The 10,299-nt window shown below is 40.3% G+C and overlaps 1 protein-coding gene across 1 annotated transcript; it reads left to right on the forward strand.

The window, feature by feature from the left end:
* The first annotated feature begins 2,397 nt into the window (after nucleotides 1–2,397).
* LOC149351596 (uncharacterized) lies at nucleotides 2,398–5,783 on the forward strand. The gene is made up of 3 exons (XM_089580907.1): nucleotides 2,398–2,476; nucleotides 3,325–3,378; nucleotides 4,056–5,783. Exon 3 carries the CDS (start codon nucleotides 4,064–4,066, stop codon nucleotides 4,607–4,609), a length of 546 nt encoding a protein of 181 aa, XP_089437033.1. The 5' UTR covers nucleotides 2,398–2,476; nucleotides 3,325–3,378; nucleotides 4,056–4,063; the 3' UTR covers nucleotides 4,610–5,783.
* The last annotated feature ends 4,516 nt before the right edge of the window (nucleotides 5,784–10,299 follow it).

Below are 10,299 nucleotides of genomic sequence, written 5' to 3' on the forward strand. Positions count from 1 at the left end.
GGCAATTTCTTATGCAGTTTTAATAAACTTTCTTACTACATTTTGTTGCTTTTAATTACATGAATTGATAGCCAGAGAGTTCCCATACTCGGTGACATCCTTCGTTTTTCTCTAAAGGCATGTCATCCTGATATACTATGTCGAGAGTAAAAGGTTGCAATATTTAACACTGCAACTTATTAAGCTAATTGTAAATTGCTATTAATATGTGGCCTAAACAAAAAAGTAAGAATGTTGTCGGGTATGGGAATTCTCTGGCCATCAATTCATGCTATTAAAAGCAGCAAAATGCAGTGAGAAAGTTTATTAAAGCTGCTCAAGAAATTACCTAGTTACACTCTATACTTTACGATAACTTTTGATCTAAGACCGCCAGCTCAATTATGATTACATTTTTGGAATCAGAAGAGAAAAACGCACCTGTGTGCAATATTTCATGAGATTCTAGCCACAAATAAAAAGGTTAGTTTTAAGGTTCTCGTCCCCCCTTAAATGGGAAGCTAGATAAAACTGTTCTTTTGAGAATATCGCATAAAAAAAACATTTCAGTTCCTTCTCTACAGCCTGCTAAATCATTCCCTTACAGAGGTTACATATCATGAATATTTAGGCATCGTCTTAACAAACAATTTAACAAGGACGGCCCATTTTTCTTACATTTGTTCCTTGGTATTTTCCGAGTTATGCTACCTAAGGCGGAAGCTTAGAGATGCTCCAAGTTGAAACTTCTTGCGTACACAACATTTGTTAGATCAAAATTAGAGCATGCTTCAGTCTTATGAGATCCCTTCATAAAGAAAGACACTTACCAACTTTAGATGGTTCAATGAAGAGTGATTAGGTTTACTTATAACAAGTACAGGGCACTGGATTCAGCTACAAAACTAGTGAAAGCCAACAAAATCCCACCACTTAAAAGTATGCAGACAAATGTCCCGTTTATTTTTTCTGCATAACCTTTTAACACATACATACCTCATTCCAAAATTCTCCAACAGTTATCATAAAGACAAACGCACCAGTCTGGAAGCCATTTGCTTGAACAAATTTTTTCGAGAACTGAGGCATTCAAGCATAGTTTTTTTTTCCTTTGGACCATGTCCAACTGGATCTCTCTTCCAGGGGCCTTTTTCTAGTCCTCTAGCTTTAGTAAAGCTCTTGAAAAGCATTTCTTAGAGTTATTGAGTATTAATTGTACCTTTTTGTTTGTATTATTGATTGCAACCTCATGATCTGCCTTTTCTTGTGCCGTTCTTTGTTTACATGATTTCTATTGTCTTTCCTGCCTGGGCCATAAATGTTGGCATGCAGTATTTTGAAATAAATAAATAAATATCCCTCATGTCAAAATGGTTTCTGTACATGCAGACTTTCAGAGAGTCAAAAGAAACAAACACTGTTTCCTGTCATGGCGTGAACCTTTTCGACTACCTGGGGTGCACGTTAAAGAACCCCAGGTTGTTGAAATTTTCAGAGCCCTTGACTACGGTGTCCCTCATAGCCCGAGTCACTTTGGGGATGTAAAACCCCCATAAACCAACCAACCAACCTTTACAGTGCTGTGTGCCGTTCGCTGTCATACGATGAGGTGAACATCGATGCAGTTTCATGCATCCTCCTGCAGCCTAACCGGTAGCACACAGCACATCTTCAACATTCGTTCTCACGGTACCACACAACATGGGACACGCTCAACACAGAATGTACTCAAGAAATTCCATGTCAATTGCTCACGATGCCAGCATGTCACATCACTGCCGGTGGTGGGCGCCCTGCCCGCTGGCCTTCACAGGACCACTAATAACACAACACGGCCAACCCTAACAGCACACAAAGCTCTCCCATTGCATTACATGGAGGCTTCATGACCAGAAAGCTATTCAAGGACTCTGGCTATACAAACTGTTAAAAGCCAAAGGCCAATGTTTCAATGGCTTTGGTAATATGGCCCTACTTCCCGAAGGCATCAATCTGACAGTTTGGACATCAGCGGTTCATATTAACATATTACTCTGCAGAAGCCCGTGAAAAATTGTTTCCAGTTAAAAGCTTATACCCAGCATGGAAACTAACTGCCTTCTGTCTTTGTTATCCATCTATGAGGTTTATTGTTTAGCTTCAGAAGAAACATTGTTCAGCTAACTGATCCCTTGACCTTATTGTTTTATGTGTAGATCACCGCTATAAACTTGTAATCAAGCCATGTCACCTGCAGTCTTTTTTTTTTAATTAACAAAGTCAAAGTAAGCAAGTAAAATAACTAAGGAAGTAAAGTAAGTCAGGTAAATAAGTAAAAGTGAGTCAAAATATAAAGCAGTTTCTGAATTGTGGTTTTACGCTTCTACAATGTTTCTGCTGCAGTAGTCTCAACATCCTAGTAATGCTTTACACTTTTCTGCTCAGGGAGCTGAGGCTTTTGCTGGTAACCCGGCCAGCTGTGTGCTTCAGTCGTCCGGTCCATTAGGTTTGAATGCAGGTCAGTACTTTGTGTCCATTATTCGTATCTGTGTGCATTATTCTTTCTCTGCTCCACTCAGTTAGCATGGTTTATGAACAGTGTGCAACTATAGGAGTTTGACAAAACATGCCATCAATACTTTTAAAAAAATTTTGTGCTGGAGTACGCTTTTTTTTTTAGAAATACATTGATGCTTATGTGGGGCTGCCGCGGTGGCTCAGTAGTTATGGCAGCATCTAGTGGCACATTGAGAAACTTGGTCATGACAATTTCTTATTTTCTTCCCCCCAATTTCTAGTCCGATATTGGAGGTGCAGGCCTTACACGAGTAAATATGGTATGCTCTGGCTGCACTCAAAACATGGTAGTGTGCAGTTTGAGGTGTGCTTCGATTGACTTGGTTAATTATACTCTTGGAGATACTGTAGAGGAAGTACCATGTTGGGAATATTGGCCACATTTGTGGGCAGCTGTAATTTGGGCTGCAAGTAAACAACCTCCTGAAAATTTTTCGCCAGCAGCCATGGTCCGCAAGTTTTTTTTTTCTGCACACAGTACAAAGCATGCAGTAAAACAGAATGCAGTACCAGTGTGTTATGTCCCTCAGCATAACTGACATTCGTTAATTTAAACCTGCACAGGCAGACTTACGCAGACCTTCCCATGAAGCCAGTAATCAATCAAGTTCACTGTTCAATGCAATGGCTGTAGGTAATCTTGAGTTTTTTAGCTCGACTTGCTGAATTTACACAATTAACCTGGTATGAAGTGTTGTAAAAGATTGTATTCCATATTCACTGTCTGTCTGGTGAGCTGTAGCATTTAGTCCTGCATCTTAGAGGATGTGATGTGACTTTCAAATGCAGGCTTGAGCTCCAGAGACTGCAAGCATGGGGTACCTCCTGGACAGAACACAACAGGTGAGAATCTGCAGCTTTTCTCCAGAAGTGATTTCCTGAAGGTTGTCTTTCAAAGACCATTATAAAGGATATGGAAGCTTCAGTTCTCTGTGGTAAATGATGATGATATTTACCTTCAATATTTTGAAAAGTTGTTTTCTTGATATCTGTACTGCTGTTCAAACTGTCTCCCCTGTAGTTCTGTTCGCTGATGCAAAAACTTGTACAGGGTACCAATTCCTTGTCAGGCTTTTAGCCTCTAGCCTTGGTCTCTTTTTAGGTACTGTATGAGAAACAAATAAAACAAAAACTAAACAGTGGTATTGTGCTGTGTGCTAAGCATAGCTGACTGCCACTTTTCCACTTGATTGGATTTCAGATGTGTCTGTCACAAAGCCTGTAATGCAAGTGCACGGACTAAAGGCAGTGTCTTTTGGATGTGTTATAAAGGATATTCTACATTTTTGGCAGTGATGACATTTCTGGCAGCCTATATGTTTTCTTCAACTGTATGCAGAATTCACAGTAGTAATACCTTGCTTTAGACCAGAATTCACTTACTGAATTAAACTCTGTGTAAACATCCCCAACTTCTGATGAATATGTCCTTCACATTCATCTTTTATCCCTAGCTCCAAGCGAGCTCTGCATTGTTGGTTTCTGCATTTTATTGAAAGCACTCTGCTTTTAAAATGCAGGTTCAGCCATGACAGAGAGCAGACATGACATGCCTCTTGTGCAAGATTCAATAGATGAGATGCGCCCTGTGAGCCACTACATGGCATCTACTTCTACTAGCAAGAGTAATCACCGGGATAAGCCTGTGGGGAAGAAGCTGCTTGATTGCACCTACTGCAGCAGGAGATTCTATAATAATAGCACGCTGGAGGTGCATCTCCGAACACATACTGGTGACTGTCCATACGTTTGTGACCATTGCGATAGCAGGTTTGCACAATGCAGCGACTACAAGACACATCTGCGCACTCATAAAAGACAGCACCCTTACCTGTGTGACCGTTGTGGTAAAATGCTTGCATTAAGCAGTAACGTGGCGGCACACATCCGTATTCACACAGGTGAAAAGCCATTTCATTGCCACCTCTGCCCCATGGCCTTTGCGCATGGTTCAAACTTTTTGAGACATGTGAGGTCACACAAGAATGAAAAGCCATTCCAGTGTGGCTTATGCCATAAGGCATACAAAAGCAAGTATGATTTGAGAAACCACGTGAAGAAACACAAAGAATAGTAGTGTTCTGTAATGCCCTTAGACAGTATGTTCTGCTAGCTATCCTGTTGTGTACAACCAACCAGCAGCACGCTAGCAGGGATAGCAGGCAATATATATCACTGGTGCCAGTTGTCATCCTGCCTCAATAAAGACGTTTGGGGGAGTGAAATGGTGCACAACAATTCATTTTATTCATGCATTCTGAGTGGGCTAATTTTTGTGACGTTCATTATAAATTCCCACATAATTATCCCTGCACCCCTGTATTGTTTGCGTGATAACACAAGCAAACCTGTCCTTGTGAAAATATTTGTGTTTACTCCGGCAGAGTTAGTGGTAGGAACGAGTGTGGACAAAAAGGTCTCCAGCCTCAAAATGATGTGTTTTTCACTTGCTTACAGGCTTTAAGAGTTCTCTCTTCTTTGAAACGAAAGCTAATTAAAAAAGTTCACAAACATCTGTGTTACCAATTCTGACAGCACTGTCTCTTCTGGATGTAAGTAGCATAATATTTGTGGAGCAGTATGTCTGCACTATTTTTAATTTGGTTTGGTTGGCAGAATATCAGTTCTTTGTTATGTTGGTATTACTTGACAAAGCCTTATATAATTAATAAGGTGTTCATAATAACAAGCTGCAATGTTCTTGACTGCTGAAACAAAAGATACAGTGATTGCTGCCTATGAAAAATATAATCTTGTAGTGTATTGTGAGCTCCTATCTCATGTCACTTGTGTGAAATTGCTTAGTGCACATATGAGTATTCTATTGCATTTGCCATTACAAAATGTTGAATACAGTCTGGCTGTTTGTAAAACTTGCTTTGTTTAAACATTTTGCATTAAAATTCGAAAGCACTGCAGTGCTTTGGTTAGCCTGCATCTTCAAAAACGTGCTTTTCTCCATTGTACTTCGAGCATGCACAGACGTCATTGTGGCTTACATCCAGCAAATAATTTTGTGTCCATAACAAGGCTATTTCTACAGGATGGCATTGAATTACCAGTGGCACAACAAAATGTGCGGTAGTTCAGTTGGTTTCTTTGGAGAAAATGTTAAACCTTTCATTCTTTCAACCACCATGTATTTACATGCCGTTGCAAATATCCATTATAATAAAGAACATTGAGCAACCTTTTTGGAGAATTCAAGTAAAATATTCCACTTTTCTATATGTTGCATATTGTGCAGTCCTCCCCATGCCCTGCACCTGCATTCTTTGAAGCTCAAGCACACTTGCGCTGCATGTGCTACCTGCACCTTTGGAGCTACTTTTTTTTGTGGGCAGCACCACGACGCATGGACACAGGTGCTAGTGTGCTTAATTTTTCTCAAAGGTTATAAAATGCATGCTCATGCTACCATCTTTTCCTTATCTCAGGTGTGTCTTGCCTGACTGGTCTGAACGGTTGGTCATTCAGGTTCAAGTAAATGAAATGCATTTTTGCTTATAACTTCACAGTTAGATTTGAGTAAGCGAAATTAGTATCCTCACCTTGGGTATTCAAAGTATGATTCCAAAACACATCACAGTTGCAAAACTAACTCTGTACACATAAAGTCCTCTTTTGTGATTGCTTAAAAAGCAATCGATGTGCTTTTGTTTCAGTTCTGTTGGCTCATGATTACGTGATCAAGGAAAGGGCTGGCAAACAGTGGCATGAAGGTCACAGTTGTTAATTATGGGCATTTGAGCAGTTGTTTTAGAACTGAACGGCCAAAGACGAATAGCTCTCTGCGCAATGCACGCTTGAGTTTTTTCAGTGCACATCCGATGACCTATTTGAAATGCTCCATCATCACAGTTGATGTTAAGTGAGTGCTCACACACATACCAGCTCATGCCTCACAACGCAGAACTACAGAGAAGGGATGTCGCTGTCAGCCTTGGACCACGATGGTAGTCCCGTGCTGAAACATCCTGCTGTGTAACAATGCACAATGCTGGCACTCTAGGGTCACCAATTTGTGTGCAACACCAGTTATGAGGCAGGTATGACCGTTGGTGCAAAGTCGGCAAGCAGACGAGACATGAATACGGGCACAGTTTTGGAGAGTATAGGCATGCTTGTATATTGAAGTCACAGCAGTATGAAGAGGTGCACTGGTGCATCACAATTTACTGCTTGGCTGTGTGTGCATGAACTGGCACTGCCACCTGTATTCATTTCTGTGCAGTCAAGGAGCTGAATTGTTGTAGTGAATAATCATGCAACCGCTGTCGGGCTGGAAGGCTATTGGTTGCATATTTCAGGTAATCTCAGTGCTGAATGGAAGACAGAGAAAAGATAACAAGCCAGACCAAGTGGGGCACAGCTGTCACTGACTGTTTCTTATTTGTTTACAGCTGACTTAGTTGTGATCGTTTTTGTATACATATATGTATACACAGAACCACTTCTTCATTTGCCTTCTATTTGATCGCCTGATCGCATTGTACTAGGGGTGCCAAAAGTAAACGTTTCTTCTGTGAACTTTTAAAAACTTTGAGATGACAGAACCGAAGAATATTCCGAACACAAGTAGTGTTTTTCCAGAAGTGTCTAAAAGCTGCTGAGTTGTCCTATAAAAAGTTCATATCATGAAGAAGCCAAACGTAGCAGGAGAAGGTGAGTCAGGTGGGTGGGTGGGGCTGGCGAAGGAGCATTGACTTATCATTGTGCAAAAAGTGATGAGAGGAAAGCGGAAGGCACAGAGATGCTGAAGTTCAAATTTTGACTACAGATAACTATGCTTTTGACAAGCGCATTAAAAAAAATTTTGCTCGAGGAGTTAATCGTGAAGTGGCATCCTCATCCCAGGCACACCACAACTTTACAGAAAGACCCTTTCAGAGTCCCTTTATTGCTGGCTCGCAGATGTATTGAGCCTGATATATGCTGTTGAGTAGTTCATTACCTTAAAACTATTTTAAAGTATTCCATTTGTATTAATTGTTCATTTTATTATTTTTCAAACTTTAAACATCCAATGGATTTCCTAAATAAAAATATTTCTACATGTACACTGCATGGTGCTGTTTCTTCACAACATTCATATATATGAAAAATCAAAAACTGAATGCAGTTAACACCGATAGCTGCTTTTAACTGCAACACAGTTTCAATGTGCAAGTTAAAAAAAAAATTTATTTTTCCAGAAATAGCACATTTGGGCAATGCCCAAATTTTTACTATTCCGCACTTTGTTCATTCAGCGTGGTGATGACGAGTTAACAAAATAAGCAAATTTGTCTTCTATGGCACCATAACATATTTGAGCTGAACAACTGTTCACCCACTGCAAAAAACACCAAAAGTACTTCGATTCATTTCCCTTTCGAGAAAAAGTCTGTTATAAGGAAAGCTACTGGAGGAAAGAATTAACATTTGGAGCACATGGTTTCACTTATTGTCCAGTCAGGAGTGTTTCGGTTATTTCTTCTACTGACTGGCTGACATGACAACTCTAGGGTTGAACCCACCAAAAGTTACGTTATAGAAAAGGTCTGTTTTTTTTTTGTTTTCTTAACATCAAGCATATTGTAAAATACAATCTCATTCTGAAAAAGTGGAAGCAAGTTTAACATATCTGAAGTGAATGTCACCCATATCGGTGCTGGGGTTAGCAATTCCAGACAAATTCATTGACTCTTTGCTCAATGGAAAAATTCTGACAACAACGTAACACACAAGCAAGTTGCTGCTCATTCATGGAGGAAGAAATATATGAACACACTGAACACCACCACCAAATTTTTTTAAACGTGTCAGCTGAAAAAAAAATATTTACAAAAGTTTTGTATTTCTCTTACCTTCAACCTCTATATGTTCTGTCCCCTCTTTGTATGAAAAACCCCGAATTTCAACCAAGTAACTTTTTCAAAGAAGGACCTAGCAAAACAGGCTTTTAAATTTGTAGTTTCGATTTCCACACCATCACCACCGAAGAAAAATGGCCGTGCACCACTGTCATGCTAGGGTCGCTTTCTGTGAATATGCAGAGGAAGCTACAAGCACGTGCTGCCAGCTTAAAAAGGGAATTAGGGATAAAAAGGGAGAGGGAAAAGTGCAACGGTGCTGAAATATTTTCACTACAGATAACTCAGCTTCTACAAAACGCATTAAAAAATTCTTGCTGGAGAATATTCGTGAAGCAGCATCCTTTAACATTTGAGCCCCTTTCAGAGCCCCTAGCAGCGTTTACATGAACCCAACAGGGCTAGGTTGAGTCAAGTTATCGGGTCGAAAACCAGTTACTGGGTTCATGTAAATGCGTGCAGAGTCGGGTCGAGAGTTGAGGGGTTGGGTCCAGTCAGCTCTGTCGCAAGGGGTAGGTTGACACAACTCGACCATGCCCTGATATGCTTGTAAATGCTGTCGAATTGACAAGTCGAGTTAGTTGGAGGGGACAAGATAAAAGTGAACCTGTTTTTTGCTTGCGCCGTTGCACCTCCAAGACAGGGGTGGCATGCTGCAATCTTGAAGGCTGGCACTGCTCGATCGCATTGCACTGCTCGATGCTTGGTGTAGCAGCAGTTGAAGCGACCTGGACACGCTAAAATCGAGTTCATGTAAACACGCAGTCGTCAAGTTGGGGTGACCTTGCTCAACCTGACCCGACTTGACTCAACGCTATTGGGTTCATACAAACAGGGCTCCTAACAATTTGGAGGTAGCCTCACTACAGGCACCACAACAAAAACAGTCAGGCACAAGGGCAAGTTTTATTGCTGAACTGCGAAAGGAGCAAGTTTCTCAGCTGCTAATGAGAAACTTTTGTTTGAGTAATAACATTTGATATATAATAACCTTTTTCTTGCAAAAACTTTTGCAGCACAATTTCAACAACACGTAACAAACGAGTTTAATATAGGAGATCCGAATGAGAAATAGTAAATTATAATAAATAGTATGGTGCAGTGTACAAAAATCTTGCTTCGGCTTTTCCAGCACACACAGAAGCTTGATCCGAGTTGATTTTAGCATTTTTTACAAGCTCCTTTGCCTAAGTCTTGCAGAATGTTGAACCAAAGGCATTCCCATCCAGATCTAGTTCAAGCATTAACACTGCGGTATAGCTTTTGTATATGTTAATAGACTTTGGTAAGCCATTCTCAAGATATTAGTAATGCCAAAAAGCCTGAATTATGTCTCTGAACACAATTTTTTCCTTGCCCTTCTAAAATTTGGAATTTTACAGCATCATTATATTACACTTGATCGTATGGACCGAATGGCCACTTGATCAGCCTCTGCCTTCTTTGCAGCATCTTGCACTTCTTGAAATCGCCAACGACCCTCTCGGTGATGATTCTGGATGGCAATATGTTCTTGGAGTACGTTACCTCCATTTCTAAAAGCTGCTGCCTTGCAAGTGTGAAGGGAGCATGATGAATCTCAAAAACACTTCATGAAGAAGGAAGCCCCTTTCTGCCAGCACCTGGTTTCCCTCCTGAAGCACATCCAGGAGATCTTTGAAATGACAGAAACATTGAAAACGTTCAGTGCAATACATGCAAGCGTGCAATGCATCAGATGTTATAGATGTAGACATTTACTTCACATGCTTGTTCAGCACATAGAATTCACAAATGATCCTTTGCTACACAGCAAATATTCATTTTTAGAACATTTGTCTCATATGTAAGCTCTCCTACGTGCTGTGCAGTGAAAGGTGTAAAACAGGTAAACATGTTGGCTGCTATATTTTTTTAAGTTACATGTTAC

The sequence above is a fragment of the Amblyomma mixtum genome, chromosome 3 (genome assembly GCF_055824585.1).
Source record: "Amblyomma mixtum isolate Tamu chromosome 3, ASM5582458v1, whole genome shotgun sequence".
Lineage (NCBI taxonomy): Eukaryota > Metazoa > Arthropoda > Arachnida > Ixodida > Ixodidae > Amblyomma > Amblyomma mixtum.